The sequence below is a fragment of the Schistocerca serialis genome, chromosome 3 (genome assembly GCF_023864345.2).
Source record: "Schistocerca serialis cubense isolate TAMUIC-IGC-003099 chromosome 3, iqSchSeri2.2, whole genome shotgun sequence".
NCBI classification, from domain to species: domain Eukaryota; kingdom Metazoa; phylum Arthropoda; class Insecta; order Orthoptera; family Acrididae; genus Schistocerca; species Schistocerca serialis.
In genome coordinates this window covers 681,937,653-681,963,384 of record NC_064640.1, presented here as the reverse complement: position 1 = coordinate 681,963,384, position 25,732 = coordinate 681,937,653, and the positions used below count along the sequence as shown (strand labels likewise).

Sequence of the window (25,732 nt, the reverse complement as noted above, 5' to 3'; positions counted from 1 at the left end):
GACTAGGTGTTAACACATTGTCATGAGTGAGTTTGTTCAGCTCTGTTTTGAAGACATCATTTGGAGTCAAAGGCACTGACAAGCTTTGAAAAAACCTAGGGCAGCCATCGCTTTAGAGTGACACAAGCTTGGAATCCCGAATCCAGTTGGGAAGATTTTGGCATATCTATCACAGAGAGATTGTAAGGTGCCACATGGCCCTTCGCTTCAGATTGCATGGTGTGCACTGTTTCATGAACCATAAATCCAAAAACATGGAAAGTCTCTATCCCAAAAACATTGTCCGCTTTGAGGTCAGATACCACCAGAAAATTTGCTGGATGAGTGACCTGATCATAATTAAGTAAAACTGAAAACTTCCCTAGCAAAATCATGTGATGACATCCATGGGCCCAAAGATTTGTCTTGGTACTTTCAAAGGTGGTACCATCACAGGTCGTTTGCCAGTGAATGCATTTAACTAAATTTTGTAGGCTTTGTTCTGAGAAGTCTGCATTGCTGTAAACTGATCGCTCACTGTTTTGTAACCACAACTGCTCTGGTCACGGGGTTGCCGAGAACAAAGTGCAGTGGGACCAAACGGGAGCAGCCCACGAACAAACAAAGGAACGGGAAAGGATGGACATGAACAACGATGGACAACTGAGCAAGTCCTTACGAACAACAACACGCAAGAAGCAATGGGGTCACAAGTGACAACCTAACGAATCCGCAACGTCCACACATACACGGAAAAAAAGTAATGTAAACATGCTGTCTGTAGATGAGATGTTGATAAACTCTCACGAATATCAGACTGCCTAGCTGAACGAGAGGCAGGCGCTTAAATACAGGATAGGGTACGTTACTATTGGCTGCTGGGACCATGTGCTCCACAGTGGCACCCTCACGTTATACGCGGGCCAGGAATGTGTGCAGATATGGCTTACAGCACAACAGTTGCAGAGACATCTAATGGTAATCGAGGTCCATTCCGTCTGGCGCTCGGTACCAGACACTCAATTCACTTTCGCAAGTTGGGGCATATTTGCAGCTGATCTGCTAAAATGTGCCTTTTGCAAATCTTTCTTTTTGCCACATTCGTGGCATGTTGTGTCCCAAAGATTGCACGCACTGCGAGCGTGGCTACTGAAAACAATATTTACAGCCTGGAAACGCTGCTGCTGCTGCTGCTGCTGCTGCTGCGACTGTGGCCCATCAGCTCTGGTGCGGTGTATGTGGAGTCATCCAGATGATGAAACAAGTGTGGTCTCTGCTAAGGGTGGCATTACATCCCGCATGACCGGTGCCAGAGAACTGACTGCTGTAACATTGTCTTCCATTGTAAAACAAGCTTTGGACTGTGCAGTCAGTTTTATGGGCTTGAGCTATTCACATTACTTCCATCAGAGACTGCTCAAAGTTCCTTAATACAGGCATAAGCCACATTCATTATAATATGGTTAAGAGCCCATTCAGTTCTGCCTGCACATACTTTAGTTCTGCCTGCACATACATTTGAAATTGCAATTCCTATTTAACCCACAAGGGTGACAGCCCAGTTCCCAAAAGGTTGATTCAGGCACTGTTTTCACCGCCGGAATTCTAACCTAGCAGCAGTAACTTTTTTTTAAATGTTCTTGTAATAAAGAAAATATTCTTCTTATTGTTGTTGTTATTATTGTTGTTGGTGTGATCTTCAGTCCAAAGACTGGTTTGATGTGGTTCTCCACACTACTACATCATATGCAAGCCTCTTCTTTTCCAGATTAACTACTGCCACCTATGTTCATTTGAACATGCTTACTGTATTCATCTCTTGGACCCTCTACAATTTTTATCCCCCCACATTTACTTCTGTGTTTGTGATAAAAAAGAAAGTGCAATGGGCAAAATAGATATCTGTCCCTTCAGCTTAAGTTTTTATCATTGCCATATTTCACTTCGACACAAGGCTACACCCCAGCAAAACACTTAAATTAATGCTTGATGTTAACAAATTTCCCTCCACCTTTTCTTGCCAATGCCATTCTAATTTTATATCCTCTCTACGTCAGCTGTCGTAAGATATTTTACTGCCCAAATAGCAAAGCGCATCTACTACTCCTAGTATCTCATTTCCTAATGTAATCGCCTCAGCATCACCTGGTGTGATCCGACTACATTCCATTACTCTTCTTTTGCTTTTGTTGATATTTATCTTATATCCTTCTTTCCAGACAATGTCCATTGCATTCAACTGTTCTTCCAAGCCCTTTGCTGTCTTCGACTGAATTACAATGTAATCATCATACGTGAAAGCTTTTGTGATTCTTCAGTTTTTCCAAGCATATTTGTTGATAGTACAGTCCATGGGTGTACTGCCAGTCCATAGTGTCCAACAGGCACAATATTTTGGCGATTAGACATGTTGTGTCGCCATCATCAGGTGCATTGATGAAATAAGCTCCTGAGGGCACATGGCCGACTTATATCCTCTCCCATCCCAAGTTGTTCCCTCCGCAATCTGCGCCCAAGGCCACATATCGGTAATCGTGGAGATAATTGCAGTTGTGTCTCAGGTAGTGTGATGTTGCTGTGTCTGCTGTAGTCGCCAGATCGTTGCAAGGCATCCCAGATATGTTCAATAACGTTCATGTCTGGGGAGTTTGGTGGCCAACAGAAGTGCTTAAACCTGGAAGAGTGTTCCTGGAGTCATTCTGTAGCAATTCTGGATGTGTGGTATGTTGCATTGTCTTGCTGGAATTGTCCAAGTCCATCAGAATTCACATTGTACATGAATGGATGCAGGTGATCAGGCAGGATGCTTACATACATGTCACCTGTCAGAGTCATATCTAAATATATCAGGGGATTGGCACAGAGACTCCACCAGCTTGAACAGTCCCCTGCTGACGTCCAGGGTCCATGGATTCATGAGGTTATCTCCATACCTGTACACGTCCTTCCACTTGATACAATTTGAAATGAGACTTGTCCGACCAGGTGACATGTTTGTAGTCATCAATAGTCCAATGTCGGTCTTGACCGGCCCAGGCGAGGCATAAAGCTTTGTGTCATGCAGTCATCAAGCGTACGTGAGTGGGCCTTCAGCTCCGATAGCCCATGTCAATGATATTTCGTTGAATGGATCGCATGCTGACACTTGTTGATGGCCCAGGATTGAAATCTGCAGCAATTTGCGGAAAGGTTGCACCTCTGTCATGTTGAACGATTCTCTTGTATCATCATTGGTCCTGTTCTTGCAGGAGCTTTTTCCGGCCGAAGCGCTGTTGGAGATTTGGTGTTTTATTGGACTCCTGATGTTCACAGTACGCTCATGAAATGGTCATACGGGAAAATCCCCACTTCATCGCTACCTCTGAGATTTTGTGTCCCATCGCTCGTGAGCCTACTATAACACCACTTTCAAACTCACTTAAACCTTGATAACCTGCTATTGTAGCAGCAATAACTGATCTAAAAACTGTGCCTGACACTTGTTATCTTATATAGGCATTGCCGACCACTGTGTCGTATTCTGCCTGTTTACATATCTCTGTATTTGAACATGCATGCCTAAACCAGTTTCTTTGGCACCTCAGTGTAGCTTCGCCTTACTTCTAGCCTGTGATGTCACCTGAGCATGAGACAATAAGAGAGCGTGTTGATCATGTGAGCAGCTCTTGATATTTAATGATTTTAAAGGTTTAGTTACATAAAAATAACATATAATTTGTGAGAACATTTACTGTAAATGCTATTAAGTGCTGTAATCAGACAGAATATCATCAACCCAAATGATTTTTTTCACATAGGAAAATAGCCTATTGGAATTATTACATTCTTCTTGAAACTTGGGGGTATTTCCCTTATCTCATACGTCTTGCACACCAAGTGAAACATTTTGTCAGAACTGGCTCTCCTAAGAGTATCAGTAGTTAAGAAGGAGTGTCATCTAACAAAGGGCATTGCTATGACTTAGAAATTTTGGTGCTCTGTCAGATTCTTCCTCTTCCCCATCTATAATATTGCATTAAAATTCATTTCCCTTGTATAGTTTCTGTATGTCGTCCTTCCATTTTCCAGCTCTTCTTTCTTTGCGTACTACTGGTTTCCTTCTGAGCTGTTGATATTCATACAGCTGCTTTTGTTTTCTGCTAAGCTCTCTTAAATTTTCCTGTAGGTGGTATCTATCTTTTCCGTAGCTATACGTTTCTATAGGCCCGCATTTGACCTCTAGCCATTCCTGCTTAGCCATTTTACACTTTCTGTCAGTCTCATTTTTTAGACATCTATATTCCCTTTCGCATGCCTCATTTGCTGAATTTTTATATTTTCTTGTTTTATCATCTAATTTCATTATCTCACGTGATATCCAAGAATTTGTACTAGTTCTTGTCTTTTTACCTATTTGATCCTCTGATGCCTTCACTGTCCATCTCTCAAAGGTTCACATTCATTTTCTACTATATTCCTTTCCCCTTTTTCAGTCAGTAATTGCCCAATGCTCCTGTTGAAATTCTCAACCTCTGCTTCTTTAAACTTATCAAGGTCCTTTCCCCTTGATTCCCTACTTTTTTGCAAGATCTACAGTTTTATTCTGTAGTTCATATCCAATAAATTGTGGGCAGAGCCCACAACAGTCTCTGGAAATGGCTTGTAGCTGAAAATCTGGTTTTGAAACCTGGGGTCTTACCATTACGTAATGAGACATCTTCTAGTGTCTCTAAGTCTTTTTTTTCATACACAACTTTCTTCATGATTACTTAACCAAGTGCTTCGCAATGATTAAAGTATACTCTTTGCAAAATTCTACCAGGCATTTCTTTCCCACAGTCCAAATTCTCCTACTATTTTTCCTTCTCTTCCTTTTCGTATTGTTGAATTCCAGTCCCCCACACAATTAAATTTTCCTTACCCTTAGCTATCCGAATTATTTATTTTGTCTCATCATACGTTCTTTAAATCTCATCATCATCTGCAGAGCTGGATGGCATTTAAACTTGTACTACTACTACTGTGGTGGGTGTTGGCTTCATGTCTATCTTGGCTGTGATAATGTGTTCACTATGCTGTTTGTACTGCTTACCCACATTCCTATTTTTATATTTATTGTTATACATACTCCTGAATTATACCCCTATTTGATTTTGTATTTATAACCCTGTGTACACCTGACTGGAAGTCCTATTCATCCTGCTACCAAACTTAATTAATTTCCATTATATGTAACTTCAACCTATCAATTGTTTATTAAATGATGAAAAAACTGTGAACATGGGTAGCACATCAGATGTTCTTGTTACATTTGTTAATGCTTTCACTCCCTGTAACACAGCTGTCATTAGCTCCTGGTAACCCTGCACGGTAAGTGCTCTATGGTTGAAAACATGCACTCACCTAATTACAAAAATGTTCAAGGTGTAATTTGCATGTGTGACAGATCCCATCCTCATCACCACTTTTGGAAAAGATTATTTACACACATAACTAACAGGAAATCACTGCACTTTGTTCGTGATAGATATATGCAGGATGCTCCTTGAAAACAGTGTGGGGTATCTTAAGTTTGTATTTCTACATTTACATCTATACATGTACTCTGCAAGCCCCTTTATTGACTGTTGTGGAGGGTACTTGGTGTAACATTGTTACATACTGTTTTCCTGTTCCAGTTGTGAATAGTTTGCAGGAAGAACAATTCAAAAAAGGTCAGTAGGAAGAACGACTGTTGGTAAGCTTACATGTGAACTCTAATCTCTCCAATTTACCTTCACAATCTTTTTGTGAGATACACATAGGAGGAAGCAGTATATTGGTTGACTCATTTAGTAGTGTACACTCTCAAAACTTTAAAAGTAAGCCACATTGTGATGCAAAACACCTCTCTCGCAACATCTACCACTGAAGTGGGCTGAGCATTTCCACAATGCTTCTGTGCTTAGTGAATGAACCTGTAATGAAACATGCTGCACTTCTTTGGATCTTCTCTATTTCCTCTAGTAATCCCATCTGATATGGACCCCAGATTGATGAGTGGTGTTAAAGTATTGGTCGAATGAGGAGTTTGTAAGCTACATCCTTTGTGGTTGGACCACATTTCATAAAGATTCATCCAATGAATCTCAGAGTACCCATCCTTGTAGGTATTTTATGGATGTAACAGCTTCCAGTGATGGTTCTGCAATTCTGTAATCATACAATAATGCGCGATATGCTGGGGGTGAATTGCCATGCCCTGCACCAAATGTCAATCCTCTGCAAGTCTTCCTACATTTCGCTACAATTTCCTAGCACTGTGACTTCTCTGTATAAAGCAGCACAGTTCATAAAAAGGCTCATGGAACTTCAGACATTATCCGCTAGGTCATTTATGTATAATATGAAAAGTAATGGTGTTATAACACTCCCTTGGGATGTGCCCGAAGCTACTTTTATGTCTAGATATTTCTGTCCATTGAGAATGACCTGTTGCATCCTGTTTACTAGAAACACCCCAGTCCAATCGCATAGCTGATCTGAAATTCTCATATTTTCTTAATTAGGTGGCAGTGTGGAACTGTATCGAACACATTCCAAAAGTTGAGGAACACTGTATCTACATTAACAATTTGGGTGCCACTGTCTACTGCTTTCTGGGTCTCATGGATGAACGAAGCTAGAAACCAATATTGTTTCCTACAGAGGAGATTTTCTGTATGCAGAAATGTCATAATGCACAAGCATAAACCATGTTCCAAAATTCTACAACAGACTGATGTCAGAGAGATAGACAGACTGGTTTGTGCATCTCTTCAATGACCTTTCTTGAAAATATGTTTAATCTGTGTTTTTTTTTCAATCATTGGAACACTTTGCTCCTCCAGTGACCCGTTGTACACTACTGCTAGAAGATGAACAAGGTGTTTCGTACACTCTATGAGGCACTGCATTGGTATCACATCATGTCTAGTGCCCTTTCATCTGTTGATTGATTTCAGTTGTTTTTCTTTCCCATGGAAACTTTTTGAAATATGTAATTTTGATGTTTGTGTGATGATTTAAAGGAGGAACAGCTGTGTGATTTTCCTCAGTGAAACAATTTTGGAAAAAATCTTCAGTATTTCAGCCTTCTCTCTGTCGTAGTCTATTTCAGTGCGAATATGGTGACAGTGTGTCTGGACAGATGGCTGCATCATTTACTGGTTTAACATAAGACCAAAACTTCTTACTTTGAACTTCTTGAAAACTTCATTTGTGGCTCTTCTTATGCTAATTATGGCTTTATTCAGTTTTTGTTTGACTGTAAGGCTTTGGATATGTTCAAATTAGCAGTGAAGCTCTTTCTGCTTTAGAAGTGGCTTTCTGACATGGCTGCCGAATCATAGCAGATCTTTTCCATGCCCCACAACTATGATCAGCACACACCTGCCTAAAGTGTACTGTACGGTGCTCATGAACTTCGTCCATGGCCGTTCAACATTGTTAGTACTGGAGATGAAATTTTCATATTGACCACTCAGGTAATCTGAAATCTGTTTCTTGTTGCTCATGCTAAGCAGAAATATCTTCCCACCTTTCTTTGTATTCCTAATTACTGTCATATTCAGGGATGTTGTAACAGCCATGTGATCACTGATTGCCTTTTCTACACTGAGCCAAAAAGTTCGGGTGAGTTTGTCACCACCAGATGTAAGGTGTTACCTTCAGGAGTAACTGCATAGGATAATTTTGGGTAAAACATTTAGAACAATTTCACATGATTCCCTGTCCCTACTACCCTCCCTAACCAGTCAAATCTCCAAGTCAGTAGCTAGAAAGCTGAAATCTGTTCCTAATACAACATCATGTCCAGGAAATGTATGCGAAATATTCTCCAAGTTTTCCCTCAAATGTTTTGCCGCAGCTACTCCTGTGGTCTATAACAGCATTTGATGACCAGGTTTGATCCTTTACCATTTACCTTCACTCTCACTATTTCACATTCAGAATCTGTACTAACTTCACCAGATATTATTGCATTTTTTATGGCTATAAACACAGTTCTACCATCGGCATTCAACCTATCATTGTGATATATGTTCGAGTCAAAGTATAGAATTGCATTACTATTGCTAACACATCCAATACAGACTGCAGTGTACACCATACCCAAGTTCCACTTGTCACAAAGCCCACTATATAAACGTCTTAGACAGACCAGTATCATACTCTGTCCATTCCATAGATCACCTCATAACTGATGCAGATCAGCCCAGGGCTGGCCTTTGTGCTGGATTTGTAGAGGGTGTTTCTACTGACAAGTGCCACTTGGTTAGTGGTGCCAGGGCGGTCGACAGTAATATTGTGCCAGCTACTCAGTTTCCATAACACATTTTCCATGATGATGTCATGGATTAGGTGGTGTGCTATATACTGTGACATCCCTACTCTTTGTTTGCAGTTAGTGGTATTACATTTCAAGAAGGTGATGGAATTCCTCCTTTTCTCTTGATTGTGGCTGTAGCCCACCAGCAGTGTCCCGGACTCGTTGTTCAAAGTATTGCTTAAGATATCTTCTGCAGATGTGGTCCAGTTGATGAGGTTAGACCATGTACTCCTGATGGGACTTGTTGGTTATAGAGCAGTTGGTAGACTCTGAAAGATCATATTCTGTAGGAGAGGGGCTCAAATAGTTAAAGGAAATGTATTCAGTTGTTACCATTTTTGACCAGTCACAGCTCATCTTCATGATTCTTATGTTTTAGTAAGTATATAGAAATGAAGACCATCAGTGCTTTGTACACCATGTGCCATTTAAGTCGTAATGATTCTGAAGATTACCAACATATGGCTAACAATGGTAATGATTGAAAATTTATTGAATGATTGTGCCTAAAAGAAATAAAATTAAATATACAAGGGCCTTTTTTCCCCTCTCCAACCTCCAATAGGCTATAAATAAAAGACAAGTTCATAGAAAACAATTATTTTATTACCAAAAGTTTTGTACACTTATGGTTACTTTTCAACATAATCACTGAAAAGATTGAGACATTTATCGTACCTGTGGACAAGCTTTGCAATACCCTCTTCAAAAAATGTTGCCGCCAATGATTGCAAGTGAGCATTGATGTTGTTTTGAAGATCTTTCTTGGTTTGAAAGTGCTGCCCTCCTAGCCATATCTTCAGTCAGTATTCCTCTTTGTTTGTTTTGAATGACCAAATTTGCATTTGACTTCAGAAATTATGTTGATCCATGACAACGCTCGTCCACACACTGATGGCACAACCCAATAGCTCCTTGAACAATTTCAGTGGGACATTTTCGATCATCCGCCATACAGTCCTGACCTGGAACCCAGCAACTTTCACCTTTTTCCCTGAACTGGAGACGCGGCTAAGAGTGCAGCACTTTCAAACCGACGAAAATCTTCAAAATAACGTCAGTACTCATTTGCAATCATTGGTGGCAACATTTTTTGAGGAGGGTATTGCAAAGCTTGTCCACAGGTACGATAAATGTCTCAATCTTTTCTGTGATTATGTTGAAAAGTAACCATAAGTGTACAAAACTTCTGGTAATAAAATAATTGTTTTCTATGAACTTTTCTTTTATTTATAGCCTATAAGAGGTTGGGGGGGGGGGGGGGGGGGCGGAAGGGCCCTCGTATGTCAGAAAGTATTGGGACAATCCTTTAAAATCTTCAGAATTGATTTCCATCCTCATCTGAATCTGATCTCAGCTTGTGCACTGCCTTCATATTCTTTGTCATCAATGGGACATTAATCCATATTCAGATTACTCCCTTTCTTCATTCTTTCCAGTAAATATTATCTGGACTTCAGTCAACTGGTGTCTGATTTATTCATTTGTTTATGGCCATTACATTTGCATACAAAGGTCATCAGAAAGTATTGTCTTCTATTGTTTATCTTCATTATTCTAAGGGAATGTCATGTCCAGGTTATGCAAAATGAGGAAGCAGCCCTATTTTAGTGTATTATACCTCAAAATAATCAGTGTAATTTTATAGTATTAACAAGTGTATCTGTTGGCAAAAACAAGCAGAGATCCTCCAGTCATTGCACACTACAAAAGCTACTTGAAATTATTGAGAAAGGCATTTAAAAAAATCGAGTAACATGCACGTCACGTCAGAAATCGGTAATCGTGGCAACAAGTTGTACGAAATGTAGTGAAATGAGACACAGGACAACTGATGAGAGGACAGGATAAGATCACTATTGCACAATTGAATTAAATGGAAGAGCCATAAATGATGAGTCACAGGTAACAAATGTGTTTCTCATTTCATAAATGTGGTAGAAAATATAGCGACAAGCAGTTCAAGAGGAGAATCATAGCAGTATGTTGAAAAAGCAACTCTAAAATTCAGTCATATGAATGCATCACCAACTTCTCCCTCTGAAATAAAGAAAATTATTTATTCTCTTAAAAATGAAAGCTCATCTGGATTTGATGGTGTTTCCTACAGAGTACTAAAAGCATGTTCCCATATAATAAGTGCTGTCTTATCTCAAATGTGTAATGCATCACCAACTTGAAGCATTTTTCCAGAGAGACTGAAATATGCCATTGTTAAATTCCTCTGTAAGAAAGGTGATAAGAAATATGTCAATTACTACCAATCTGATATGCTACTGACATTGTTTTCCCAAATTTTTGAGATGATGGTATATTCTAGAATTGTATCCCACCTCAGCAACAATAAAATCACCAGTACATCACAGTTTGGGTTTCAAAACAGTTGCTCTATTGAAAACGTCATTTACATATTCACTCACGAAATTTTACAAACATTAAATAACATATCACCAGATGGCATTTTCTATAGTCAGCCAGTGGATAATGTCATACCTAACCAAAACAACGGAGAAAGTTGTACTTAATAATTCAACCAATGTAACCTTAGGAGATTATTTTGACTAAATGACTCTGATATTGCAATCAATCCAAACATACATACAGCAACAGAAAAAACAGTAAACTATGTTCTTAAAAGTGTTACTGACTGGTTTTCTATGAATGGTCTTACCCTTAATTTTAAAAATGTGCAAGACATTCAGTTCTGCTTCATCTAGAGGCACTACAGCAGTTTTAAGTGTAACACATGGTGAAGAAATAATATAGAGTGTGGAAACTTCAAAATACTTGGATGTCCATGTTGATGAAAATTTAAACTACAAAAATCACATATTGGAAAGCCTAAAACAACTTAGTTCAGTCACATTTGCACGTAGAATCATTGCAAATCTTGGTGAGAGACAAATCAGTATTTTGTGTATTTTCATTCACTAATGTCGTGTGGAATAATGAATGTTCTGCAGTAACTCATCCTTAAGAAAGAAAGTCAGTCTTCATTGCTCAAAAACATGTTACAAAAGAGAAAGAGAAATATGTGGTGTTCGCCCATCATCATCTTATAAACATTTGTTTAAGGACTTGGCATTTTGACTACTGCTTCACAGTATATTTATTCCCTCATGGAGTTTGTTGTAAATAATCCACTGCAGCGCAAAAGGACCACAGTAATGTACATAATTACAATACCAGAAGGAAGAATGACATTTATTACTCCACATTAACATTGTCTTTAGCATAAAAGGGGTGCACAATGCTGCAACTGAAATTTTTGATCATTTACTCAATTATATAAAAGATCTGACAGACAGCAAAGCAAAATTTGAAAACAAACTGAAAAAGTTTCTACTTGACAACTACTACTATTCCTTAGAAGAATTTCTGTTATTGTAATACATGGGTAGAAATTACTAACTCATATCCATATATTTTAAAAAATTGAAAAATACTTATAAATGTTCAGTACTTAACCATATTTACAAATTAGTTTGTTATGTGAATGTAAAATGACTCATTCCATATCATGACGATTTATCATGCAAATGATCTGTTGAACATGAAACTTACCATCATCCTCAGATCCAGTCTTATATCCCTGCTCAGTTTCATTTTAGAAGGGGTACCCTCAAATATGCCAGTATGGTAGATTTTTCAGTTTCATCTATTGGATTTAAGGACATTGGTGATTTTACGTCACCACACAATAGAACATGACATTGTTATTTCTAGTGACTGACTTAGGACATTTGATCTCAAGGTTTCCTAAAGTCATCAGACAGTTCTGTAGTTTTCAATAATTGCTGTCACATTTCTTATACCAACTGGACATCAAGAAGACCAATTTTGCCATTGTTGCCTGTCAATTACTTCGAATAATTTTGTAGACACACTGGGTTACAAGTGGGAGTCACTGCATAGTTTGGGTGACACTGTGGTTTGATAAAGGAGTTTGAGTTCTTTTTATTTTGCTTCCTGAAGGCTCTGTGCCCATTATTGAGTGGTACTCACTCCCCCCATTGCAAAAGGTGAAGAATTTCATTGACACCTTGTTGTAAAAGTATGATTGTATGTTGTATGTATCTACTGGACCTTCTTATTCAGTGATATTGGACACTGTCCATAATGAGGGCATTAGACTGCCTACAAAGTTTACTGAACTAGTGCTGTACCCAGTCTCTCAATCAAATTTGGTGAGCCATCGATGTGTGCCATTGCAGTGGTCACTTATTATGATGTGACTTGCGTGTAGAGTATTGTCAATGATAATGTCCACTTTTACTTTATTTCAGGTGAATCCATCTATGCCATGGATGCTTTGCAACAACCCTAAAGCAATAAAGCCATTTATGTTCCAAAGAAAGAAGTACCTCAGTGGACTTTGTTTTGAATTCAAGTATGCTCTTTACCAAGAATGAGATAGTAGACACCGAACTCTCATTTGTGAGGCACAGTGCTGAAATCCCCATCCAGCAATCAAGTGCAGTGATAGATCCTTTGAAAAAGACGAAGCCTAATTTCCTCCACATCATTATCCAGTATAAGCTAGTGTTCCCTATTTAGTAGTTTAATTGTTTATGAATCCTTAAACCCTAAACTTCCTCCTTTCGGTATAAACAGTGAGATGCTCAGCCTTGTTCACGTATCTCATTCCCCAACACTGTTCCTCAGTGTATTAGAGACAGAATGAACTGTTCTGACTCTTGTGGTTGTGTTGTGAGCAATTTATCAAACAAGGTATCAAACAGATAATTTAGTCCAGAGTATCCAGAACTATATAATTCCCCCACAGAGGCAGGCGAAAGAAATGTTATTTTGATGAGTCAGTTATTCATCAACTGCTGAAGTGTAACAAGGACATTTGGACTGTGGCAGAACAAAGTGTACTCTGTAACTTTTGTCTGTTGGTAGTATTAGCAGTGTGTGTGGCTTTGCAGTATCATAGAGTGGAAAACGGGGAAAAGGGGGGGGGGGGGGCGGCATAGGGACTGGCCTTTAATTCTAGGATATTGAAAATTCCCTATATTAACCACACAGACACAAGGTTAAAGTATCATTCTGCTGGTCACACAAGACACAAAGACAATAAATTGACTGGTGATGGTGGCTCAGTGGGTTGCTGTGGCTGCAGGCTGCTGAAAGATGTCCCAAGCCAATGGGGAAATGAATCACTGGAAATCAATAACGCTAAACTGCCATTTAAAAAAGCTACTGCCAGTCTATGGTGTACCTCGTCCTGCTCACAGGTTTCATGTGAATGTACTTCATCATCAAAATATGCAATCATATAAGGTTTTCTATCCTGCTGTAATGATCCACTATTTGCGGTCTGTGGGCTTTAGTTAGTCATATTTTACTTGACTGCATATTTTTAGGGAGGAGTTTTCATGTTATCAGAGTTTCTGGCTCATTCCACTGAGGCAAGTTTTAGCCAGTCCATACACTTTTACACCCATTTTTTATTAATTACATTGGGTGAGTACTACACTACCAATCGTAGGTCAGGTGTTCAATACCTAATCAGCCCAAGGATTTTTTCTGTCACTTATTGTTTCTTTCAGCTCTGATAATGCTTATTTAATGTAAAAAAATACTGAGCTGGATGATGGTTTGTAGTCCACATTAAACTGTAGCCATCTGTCTGTCCCACTCATCCAACCCCTCCCCACACACACACACACACACACACACTCATCACACTTCCTATAACATTGTGGGTAAGTTAACTCAAAGGTTGGAGTAAGGCGAGGACATACCATCTCCAACAGGACTATTTGTAGTCGAGCTCTGAGATTTTCAAACCATCTTTTGAGTTTTGGATAGCTTTGCCTTTTTGTTATGTTTTAGGATAAGATTTATGCTGGGGCAATCATTCAAGATGTCAACTAACATGCGATATGTAATACACAAGTATCTGAAAGCCATTTGGGGCCACAACAAAGTGCCTGATCAAACCCCTAAAACTATGTGTGGACACCCCTGTTCCACACAAATTGTCAATGTGCAAATGTGATGTGATCGGCATCAGTGTGTGGTAAAAGTAACCCTTAAATGCCAGTGGTGATGGGAAATACTTAGGCTAGATAACATCCTTTAGGTTGTCCCATTATAAAGCATAATACTCGTCAATGATGAGTCTGTCCTTGTGCAAATATTCTGTGAGCAGGACAACAGAAGACTGCCAGAAAACAGTGGCAGTCTTTCTCTGCAAATTAAACTGTTTCTCAGGAACTTGATTTACAGTGATTAGCACAGAATTCTGCGGATGTTCATGTAGTTGGCCACTGCTTTGTTTCTTTAATGACACAAATCCACATAGCACTACACTTCCACATGCAATCCTTTGTAATACATACCTTAAAGACTGTTAACATTATGTAACAAAATGTAAAGTGTGCTACTGAAAATGGATACTGGTCAGGAATAATAAAAATTTAAAATAAATCCATTGTAGACATTTTAACCATCAAAAATTAAGTTTCTGAGTTTCGTTTGAGTTGCAGAACGCTGAATGTAGAAGACATTTAAACTATTTTCTCGATAGAAGCAGTAGCAAACATAAAAGCCATGGTCATGACTGTCTGATCCATTGTGTGCACTCATTAGGTTTTGGTGTATTCTGTAATTATGTTGAAAATGTCACATTTGTTGAGTTAATAAGAAATTGTGCAGTCCTAGAGGAAGAACTGAATGATTCTGGATTGGAGGCAGAAATATTTAGTGGGAGCACTCAAAAGAAATTAGTGAAGGACTCATCCAGAAATGCATGAGACTGGCTCAAGAAATCGTTTCTAGTGTAATTATTAGCAATAGGTTTGTAGGATGACACTTTCCTGATAAAACTCCAGCAACTGAGAGGAAGTAGCATCAAACTTGGTTTTCCAAGATTTGTTCAGAGAAGATGAAACAATCTACTGGCAAAGCAAGTGGGAAAGAAACAAACTGATATTGTACTTCTCTGCATTCTGGAACGTGTCAGTCTTTTCCATACAAATGCTAATTATGCACGAAACTGCTCAAGACCTCAACTCACACTTTTTTTAAAAAAAGAACAGCTATATTGTAAAATATGTAATCTGTCACAAAACTAAAATAAAGATGTAAAAATAAACCTTGTAACTCTGTCTTTTTTAGTGTGAATTTACCTTTAAGATATCTTAAATGAAGACTTGCCAATAACATATTAAATAATGGCATAAATGGCTAGCTTTATGGGCCCAAAGTTTCTCTAAATGGCTTTACAGCAAAATGTCAATCCATAGTCTTTCTTCTGTAATAAAACATTGGGAGCCTCGCTGTAATTGTGTTTCATGAAGTCTAAATATTCTTGAACAATGTTTATTCAAATGTGTGTTTGGTCACTAGTTAACATACATGGCTGCCGTTGATTGGAAAGCTTTTTCATAATTGAAACTTCATTTAACATTTGATGGGCACAACCTGTCAAGATCATTGCAATGTTCTGTAAACTTGCATACCTTTAGTAGTTGATCACTGTGTTCAGAAGTGTGAATTTTTGCCATGATTTAGTCATGTAAACTGCATTTAGAACATCTGAAGAGCCTATCAGTATCAGTAAGCGCAGACCATGATTCAATTTATCAGGCCACTTCATAATTGTTGGAAAATAAATAGACAATTTCTTTAATGTAGAAGATAACTCTTCTTTTATTTTCATTGAGTTTAAATCTATTATAGCTTATAATTCAATTTTATTGATTTCTTCTGAAAATTTTAACACACAATTGTTTATGTGACCACTACAAACAAGGAACTGAATGTATGTCTCGTAAACTCCACAGTGCGTCATATGAAGACTGGGGCCTTCTAAAGATTCATGAAGGTTTTGCTCTAAGCGGAAAAGTTTTGTATTGTGTGTCATACAGATTACTGGTGTGGGCTGTCATCTGATATCACAATATAATCATGACTAACCAGGCTTCAAGCTGTCCTAAGATGTATAAAGTTACACATTCCACAACCTTGTGAATACCGCCAATTTTTGACCATGTATAATTTACATTAGTATGGAGTACATTATTCAATAATTTTTATTGTTTTTTACAGAAGTTGTGATTATTTGTAGTTGTGGCGCTATTGAAACTATCTCCTGTATGAAATTTGATTTTTAGCTTTGTGTGAAACTGCATTTCATAATACATTTTCTTGACACAGCTTTTAGATATCTCTGAAACAGCATCAGAAGCATGGAGCACAGATGTAATGGCATCAGACTCTGAACGCATGACAGAAGTTGATACTGACGACACAGCAAGTGTAGCACGATCAGATGACACTGCTCGCTCGGAAGTTGACTTGGATGCTCGTGGTGAAACAGATGTAGGAGAGGAAACACCACCATCTAGTGCACGTATGTTCATATTTTCAAGAGTTTTGTAAAGAAGAAACTGTAGCTTTGCTCGAAAAATATTTTGTCACTCAGGAAATGAAAAATGCTACTAAAGCTATTTTTGGTTCTCTGTCTGTAATTTTCTATTGTATATAGTAAAAACAAAAAAATCTTTTATGAAAAGAAATAATGTCAATAATGAATGACATGATGGATGTATTCATGGGAAATATGATGAGCTGGTTGGAAGTTGCAGGATTATATAAAAGGAATCTCAAATGTTTGAAACTCAATAATGTTTCCATTTGTTCTTACATATTTCATCTTTTCATTTTGCAGTTTGCAATGGTGATCAAGTTATGTCTTTATGGTAAGTGGATCAGATCCACTGGTGATTTCTCGATCATATGCACAAACATCCTTAGCTGTGTTTACGATCTCAAACCTATCCACTAACCTTGTTTGGAAATAAATGTCTTGGGCTGCCATCGCTTTCACACCTACTCAAATTTCACCTCCAATATAACATTAAATTCGTAACCAATTACTACATATCATTTTCTTTTGTACACTTAATCTTCACCATATCTGGTTCAAATTGCAAAATATTCTGACTGGCATATTGTACCCCTGGTTCTTAATCACACAATTTAATCTTATGAAAATAAGTACGAAATCTCTCAGGTTCTTAATATGTTGTATTATAAACATTGAACTGCTTTCTGTGTGGTAGTGGCCAGTGAACAATCTTCGATATGAATGAAGAGCTACAGATTTACCACTTACACGGTCAATTTCAATATCCAGTGATTGATATCTTGCAAGGGGTGGCCAGTCATTGTGTGTCACAGATTTGGACAAAATGTGGCACAGATATTTGTTTGGATGGCCAAATTCCACAGTAGTTGTTTGATTTTTCTGTCTTAAGAGAGAAAAACTTCTCAACTTCAAAAAAATATAAAAAGCAGCAATAAGCACTGTAAGTAAATTATGTAGCACATTCATTAATCTAAAATATCAAAATATAGAAACATGTTATGTATGCTATGTTTATAGAAGCAAATCTGATGATGCTTTATCAATAAAAGTAAAATGTGTCTGGTGTAACACTCTCTTAGCCCTTTGGGGCTCAGCATTCGTTTCCTGGGTAAGGATGTGACGACCCCATGGTTCCTGAGCTGGGGAATGGTAAGTGCCATCATAAGCTTTGGATGTGCTTCAGCAACCACTGTACAGCACAATGGTGGAATGTTGTGTGTCACAGGGAATGAAGATCTTGGCTTGACCGCTCAGATTGTGAGGATGGAAAAACCTCTGTAAAAAGAACGCTCAATGTCAAGGTGTGCTGCAGGCTGATGAAATGCTTGGCTATTAAGAGTCGTTTATATGCAACCTTTGGGAAACCTGCTGCACCTCAGATGTATAAGTCTTACTCAGGCACATGGGGCTCTGTCTGAGTGGACTCATATTTCCCTGGCTGCTCATGGAACCGAGGTGGAATCCTCAAAATTAAATTTTTCCGCTCCCAGTGGATATCAGCTTCCAAACCAACAAGAGGGCTCATGTAGCCAGCCCTCCTGTCTCAGGGATTTTTCAGAGTACATACATTAATAGTAACAGAACACACATTGCCGGTCAGAACGTGTTTATAGTAGTGAAGAGGAAAGAGGGCAACTTCAAGAAAGTTTCCCCTTTTTACATTTAAAGGACATTGCTGGAAATTTAAAATCTGTCTAGTAATTGCACAGTGGGGCACTGTTGGTATAAAAACGTAGTTTCCAATAAGTGAAGAGCCTCCAAAAAGCTCAGTGCCTTGTTGAGTATGCGACAGAAACTGAACTGTACAACCCCTTGAATTACAGGAAAGGTGACATAACTTGCAGGGATATGGTTGACATAACCAGAGAGTTCAGCTAAGAAAGCATTGTTGATATGCAAAACATAATGAAAAGGATGGATGGTGATCTAGTCAAATCAGACTCATTTATACAGACTTTAAACAGCACGAAACTTCCAGACCACATCAAGGCAAGTTTTCTTCACCTAAGTGTGCAGCCTTATATCCCCAATCCAATGTGCTGTTCTAAATGCCAGCACTTTGGGCACACTGCTCTTGGTTGTAAGGGAGAATCCACTTGTGGCAAATGTGGTAAGGCTGCTCACGACAGAGTCGGATGTTCGAATCCTCCAATGTGTGTAAATTGCTCTGGAGATCATCCTGTCTGGAGTAGGGACTACAGTGTTTCTCTTGAAGAAAGGAAGAGACAGGAAATTAAAATAATGAAGTGCATCCCATATGGTGAGGCCAAAAAGATCTATAAGGGTATGCACCCCCCCCCCCCCCCACCCCCCCACCCCCCGTGTTTGCTACCTCCGTTGCTTCTGTTCTTAAACTAACAGTACAGAAGATTGATGCAACTACACAAATGGAGGTTTGAAGTGTCAGCACTAGTGCCTGTGTTTGTCAATACACTTATGCTGCTGCGGTTACTTTGAAGCAGAACATCAGAAAAGGCTATAGTTGCCAACGTTGTGGCACCCGGTGCTCCTCCAAAGATTCATTCCAGCACTGTCACTGCCACCTCTGCAGTTGTGCATCCAAAGTGTCCCCGTGTAAAGAAATCTAAGTCAAAGGCAAAGAATCAGCTGCTGATGGAGACGGGAAGTAAGCAGTCTGACAATGTCAGTGTTGCTCTCTTGTGATATCTCTCATAATTTGTCTTCGGAGTCAATGAGCCTTGATGTTGGCCTAGGGCACTTACCTCGCCCCCAAGACCTAGCTTCCACCCACTATGGGCTCCCCTCCCTGGCAGAAAAACAATTGAAGTGCAACCCCCGTGATAAATGGCTCCCGTACTACATGGATCATTAATGGTTTCAGGACATGTGGAGGAACTGGAACTCCTAGCACAGAGATGCTCCCTGTGCTTATGTTTGCAAGAACTTCATTTTAAAATGTCTGAAGCCCCTGTACTATGGGTTTATACCCTTTATCACAAGGGTGACCTGACTGGGTAAATGGCCAAGGGAGAGGTTGCTGTGTTTGTCAGTAACATACACCACTCCTGTGGGTCAGATGATCACTATCTGCACCTTTACTTACCTCCACAGGATGCAATAGACACTGCAGCTCTCACAGACCTTACAGAACAACTGGTCCACCCATTTCTCCTACTGTTCGATTTCAATGCCCATAATGTATTATGGGGCACGAACTACATTTGCCCCGAGACCTCATGATGTTTCAGAAGCTGTGCATCCTCAACACAGGCGGTCGCACGCATTTCTCAGCTGCTATTGGGTCATCCTCAGCCATTGACCTTTCTTTCTGTTCTCCAGCCCTTGCAGACTCTGCTCAGTGAGAAGCAACTGATGACTGTCATTCCAGTGACCACTTTCCACTGTGGGTCCACCTACTGGATGCAGCATTACTTTAACAGAAGCCACCAAAATGGATGATCAGCAAGGCTATCTAGATGCTGTTCAGCCAACCGGCTGTCATTTGAACACTGTGACAGCGTCCAGGAATGAGTGGACCACATCACACGAGTGATCCGTCATACTGCTGACCGATGAGTGCTGCTGACCGATGAGTGCTGCTCAGCAACTTAGAACGGGCATGCGGCTCTTTGACAGTTTAAATATCGCTCAACAGCAGACACTCTCACAGCCTTTAGAGTCGCATGAGCCAGGCTCGATGTGTAATTAAGGAGAGTAAGAAAAGGTCATGGCAAGCATTCCTAGAATGGCAGCAGTTTTGAAACAGGAGTGTCTCCAAACAACATCTGGAGATATCGCTCAGATGATGGCAGAGCATTTTGCAGTGACAACTGCCAATGCCAGCCAGGATCCGGCATTCCACCGCTACTGTGTGACTGAAGAGAGGAGCAAGTTGGACTTCAGAACCAACAATTCTATCTCATACAACTGCCCTTTCTCCTTGTGGGAGCTGGATTTGACATTGTCTAAGACTCATGATACTGCACACGGTCATGACCAAATCTGGTACTGCATACTTTGACATCTGCTAACAGCACCTGTTGTAACTGGATATGGCACACAGGCAATTTTCCCATCTTGTGGACAGAGACAATTTTGATACCTCTCCTCAAACCAGGAAAGGACCACATGTTCCCCAGTAGTTACAGAGTGTTGCCTTAACAAGCTGTGTAGGAAAGACCCTGGAGCAAATGGTTAACTCGTCTTGTTGTTAGAGACCAGGCAGCTCCTTCACCACTCTCGGAGTGGATTCTCGAGATTTCTGTCCACTGACAACAACTTGATCCTGCTAGAGCCAGCTATTCAGCAGGTTTTCACTGTCTTAGTATATTCTCCAACATCAGTATTTCACTGTGACGGTATGGCACTACTGGGAGACACAGTATTCTTGCACAACTCCAGCAGTGAGACTTGCATTGCCATCTCCCCATCTTCGTATGGTCTTTTCTGTCGAAGTGATTTTTTTGGGTCCTGAGATGATGGCACATTGTCAGATTATTTTGGGCAAAATGATTTTGTCCCTCAGGGCAGTGTTCAAAGTGTTACCTTCTTTGCCACAGCCATGAATAGTACCATGACTATGGTAAGGAGTCCTGTACAATGCTCCTTATTTGTGGATGATTTTGCAGTTTTCTGTTTCTCCTCTAGTGTTGCAATAGCAACAATTGCAACTTACAGGTTGAAGGAGCAGGCTGCAAAGACAGGTTTTCACTTTTCTGCAGATAAGTGTTTGTGTGTTCATTTTAATCATTCTCATCGGACTTTAAATTTACCTGACTCACATATGAGGGACACCATTCTACATTTTAGCTACTCAGTGAGGTTTCTGGGCCTCATTTTTAACTCCAAATTGGCATGGTTACCACACCTGACATCCAGCAAGCAGCAGGCACCGAATATCGTAAAGTGCCTTAGCCACGAGTCTTGAAGAGCCGACAGGACATGTCTGCTCCAGTTTTATAGAGTGTTTGTGTGATCACAGCTAGCTTATGGGTACACAGTATATGGATCAGCGAGGTCCTCCTATCTGAAGAGTATTTACCCTATTCCCTGGGGGAGGGGGGAGGGAGATCAAATTTGCTGCAGGTGTTTATAGAACCAGTGTCATACCTAGTCTCTAGTCTCTGTGCTGAGGCCGGAGAACTGTTACCAACTGATGACAGCTCCTCATGATGCGTCAGGCATTTACAAGGTGTGATCAAAAAGTAACAGGAATTTTATTTTTCTTCAAGTTATTTTATTAATTTGTCAACATCAACTTCGTCCTCTTCAGAGTAATCCCCCCTGAGATATACTACACTTAATACAGTGCTTTTTCCAGTCTTGGAAGTACTTCTGGAACTCATTTATCACTATGGTGTTCAGCTCCTTCAGTGGTTCTGTTTTTATCTCATCAGTGGTGACAAAACCACACACTTTCATGGTTCTCTTCAGTCTTGAAAGTAGGAAGAAGTTGCAGAGGGCCATACTCAGCAAATATAGGGGTTGAGGCAATGTAATGGTTTTGTTTTGTGCCAAAAACTCATGAACAAGCATTGAGATGTGAGCGGGAGCATTATAGTGATGCAGTTTCCATGGGTGGTTTTGCCACAGTTCTGGTCATTTTCTTCGGACTGCTTTACGCAAACAGTGCATAACTTCCAAGTAGTATTTCTTATTGACCATGTGACCATAAGGCAGGAACTCGAGATGCACTATTCCATTGTAATCAAAAGAAACAGTGAGAAGAACCTTCATGTGTGACTGAACTTCTTGAATTTTTTCTTGGTTGGGCTTTTCAGGCAGTTTCCCCTGGGATGACTGGATCTTGCTTTTGACATCATAACCATGTAATCATGTTTTGTCACCTGTTACAGCCTTCGTTAGGAGTTCTGGATCACTATCAGCTTCATTCTACAATTCCTGAGCAGTGTCTATGCAAAGTCATTTTTGCTCGAAATTCAACAGTTTTGGAACAAACTTTGCTGCTACACATTTCATGCCTGGAACATCGAAAAAATTGCTTGGCATGAATGAAAAGCTACGCCAACATCAGCAACAACCTCTCTGATGTTGATTCGGTGATTTTCCAGAACTATTTTCTTTACTTCTTCCATATTGTCATCAGTAATTAATGCGCTAGGGTCATCTTCAGCATCTTCTTGACCCTCTTTGAAACATTTATACCACTCATAAACTTTTATCTTATTCATAGCAGATTTTCCAAAGCCACATTCAACATTTCAAAGTGGTGGTGTACTTTATTCCATTTTTCAAGGAAAATTTAATGCAAAATATTTGATGCATCTTTTTGAAAGTAAAAATACACCAAGCACTCGAAAACTTGTATAACCTTTTCAGTTGTCAACAATAAAGTAAAGAATTGAAAGTGCAAACATACATGAGGAACATGTGTGTCAACAAGACAAAAAAGATATTTTGAAAATAGTGTGTATAAAGCCCACAAAATTAAAAAATTCCCTTTATTTTTTGATCACACCTTGTAAGTTCCTCACTGCTGTGACTTCACCTGCTGCAAACCATGTTGTTACTTATCTGTGGCTGGAACAACTTTTCTCCAATCATCCATGAGCAACAAGGCCATATGGGTTCTGCTTGCAGCATGTGTTTTAGGCACTTGATGTGGAACAAGATATAGTGCAGTACAGGACAGGTTCCAGTCCTCCATCCATTTTCAATACATTGTTTTATGAAATTTTATCTGAGCACCACAACTGTGTAGCTGTATTTATGGGTGGGTCTAAACAGTGGGTCTCCGTTGGTTTCTCTGTTATTTTCCCTGATAATACCCTCAAGATCTGACTGCCTCAAGACTTTATTGTCTTTGACATGGAATTGCATGCAATCTTGGAGGCACTGGAGCAGATGAGACACGTTAAGAGTGCTAAATTCCTTGTATGTTCCCTGAGTGCCCTTCACTCCCTACAATGTTTGTCCCAAGCAGATAAGTAGTCCAAAATATCCATGATGCCCTCCTCCGGCTACAAAGGCTGGGGAAGGAGATGTCTTTCGCTGGGTGTCAGGGCACATGCGCGTTGCAGGGAACGAAAGGGTTGGATATAGCAACCAAGGAGATATGATCCTCAGTTAGTTCAATGTGCCATCCTCCTGGATCCTCTCCCTTTGCTGTTGAGGTACAGAGTCGTGCATCGATGGGAAGAAGAATGTCTGTAAATGACAAATAATAAGTTCCAACTCCTTAAGTCCTCAACATGGCCGTGGCATACCTTCTTTCAGCCACACAGGCAGTATGAGGTCCTCCTTACTCATCTTTGCATAGGCTACAGTCCTATGACGCGTAGCTTCTTGCTCTGGTGTGAGGCCCCTCCAATGTGTAGTGCTTGTGGCATACAGATCACAGTTCACCACATTTTACAAGACAGTATTTTATTTTTGGTGTAAAGGGTGGCAGCTTATTTTCTGAAATATTTGCCATCTGTTTTAGATGACAATCAAATGAATGTGGTACGACTTTTACAGTTTTGAGAAATGTCCGACTTGTTTCCAGAAATTTTAGGGTATCATTTTTAACGTGTTATCAAGGTGGCTGACTTATCTGTGTTTTTGGTAAGTGATCAGTCAGCCATATATTGCTGTCAATCTCTTTTAGTTTCCCTGTGGTCTTCATTGGGTTTTATTTAAGTTCTCATACATCTCGCCATTTGTGGTGTTTTCCATATTGTGAGCTAATGTGACTGAGTGGGTGATAAATGGTGTGATATGCTTTTTTTTTTTTAGCTACATTCGTTTCAATTTTCATATGGGCACTGATAACCTCGATGTTGAGTGCCACTAACCCACAAATACAAACGACACTCTTAGATTACAGTGTGCTTAAGGGGAAAAAATCAAATAACAATTGATATTTGGCACAGGTGTTCATCATTGAAAACAGTTAGGACCAGTTTCAGCTTAAAAAAATTGGTAAGTCAGTTTGCTGGGCAAGTGATAAAATTTGAGGATACCTGTTTTTAATTTAAATATACTGTTTTCACAATATAACCAGAATTTTAATGTCAGGTTTTTACAGAATATATAATGTATTTTAACATAATTCACATGTTTATCATGTACAATTAATATTTATTTTATTATTGTTTATAGTGAACCCAAATTTGCGTGTGTTAATAAACCTTAAGTGAATTGTTCTATGGCATAAACATAACTTCACTTATATGTTCTGCACTTTGCTGCACCAAATGCAGCAAATGGCCCCCACTAGAGAAATTCTTCCACATTAAATGAATAAATCTATTTATAATATTATAATGTTGGTGGCTTTGTGAAGAAAATATACACTGAAAAAAAACATTTTCTTTGTAATCAGTATGTGGACTTTAACCCAAATCCACAATTACAAAGCACTGAATTGACTTGTCAACAATCTAGGAAAAGATATATTGCTACTTACGGTAAAGAAGACACATTAAGTTGCATACAGGCACAATTAAAAGACACGTACACAAAGCTTTCGACCACAGCTTTCAGCAAAAGAGAAACAAACGCCACTCATACACACAAACAAGAACACCTCATCCACACATTCTGGCCAAAGTGTCAGAGTTGGCAGTCATAGGCGTGAGGTGTGCTTGCTTGTGTGCATCAATGGTATGTGTTTTTCAGTTTGCTGATGAAGGCTGTGGCCTAAAGCTTTGTGGAAGTATCTTTGTGCCTGTGTGCAACTTAACATGTCTTCTTTACAGTAAGTAGCAATCTATGTTTTCCTACATTTTGATATTCCTATCTGGAGTTTCAACTGACTCATCAGTACATTAGTACATTAGATAAAATTATATTTTGTGTCAGATTTCTCAAAATCCCCTGGGTGACAAGTTGTGTACTGAGAGACATGATGTTTGTTTTTGATAATGAACATCTGGGGAAATTTCTTCTGGAACAGAGATCCACAGTTGCTGTCTGCCACGTGTTAGCAGAATGAAATGAGGGAAATATCTGTGTTTTCATTTATCTGTAGTATCCAGACCCTCTCAGCAAAAATTCCTTTCAGATTACAGGAATAGTACTTTCTGCAGGATGTAACAAACAAATACGGCAAATTTTCAGGAAATGTTCATCTCACA

At 39.4% G+C, this 25,732-nt stretch overlaps 1 protein-coding gene across 2 annotated transcripts in view; it reads left to right on the top strand.

Moving 5' to 3' along the window:
- Nucleotides 1-25,732, top strand: part of LOC126470564 (GTPase-activating protein and VPS9 domain-containing protein 1) — a 366,100-nt gene that overhangs the window by 175,536 nt on the left and 164,832 nt on the right. For both annotated transcript variants that reach the window (XM_050098503.1, XM_050098502.1), the window contains exon 15: nucleotides 16,478-16,673. In XM_050098503.1, coding sequence (XP_049954460.1) covers nucleotides 16,478-16,673 — 196 coding nt within the window. The remainder of the gene's footprint in view (nucleotides 1-16,477; nucleotides 16,674-25,732) is intronic.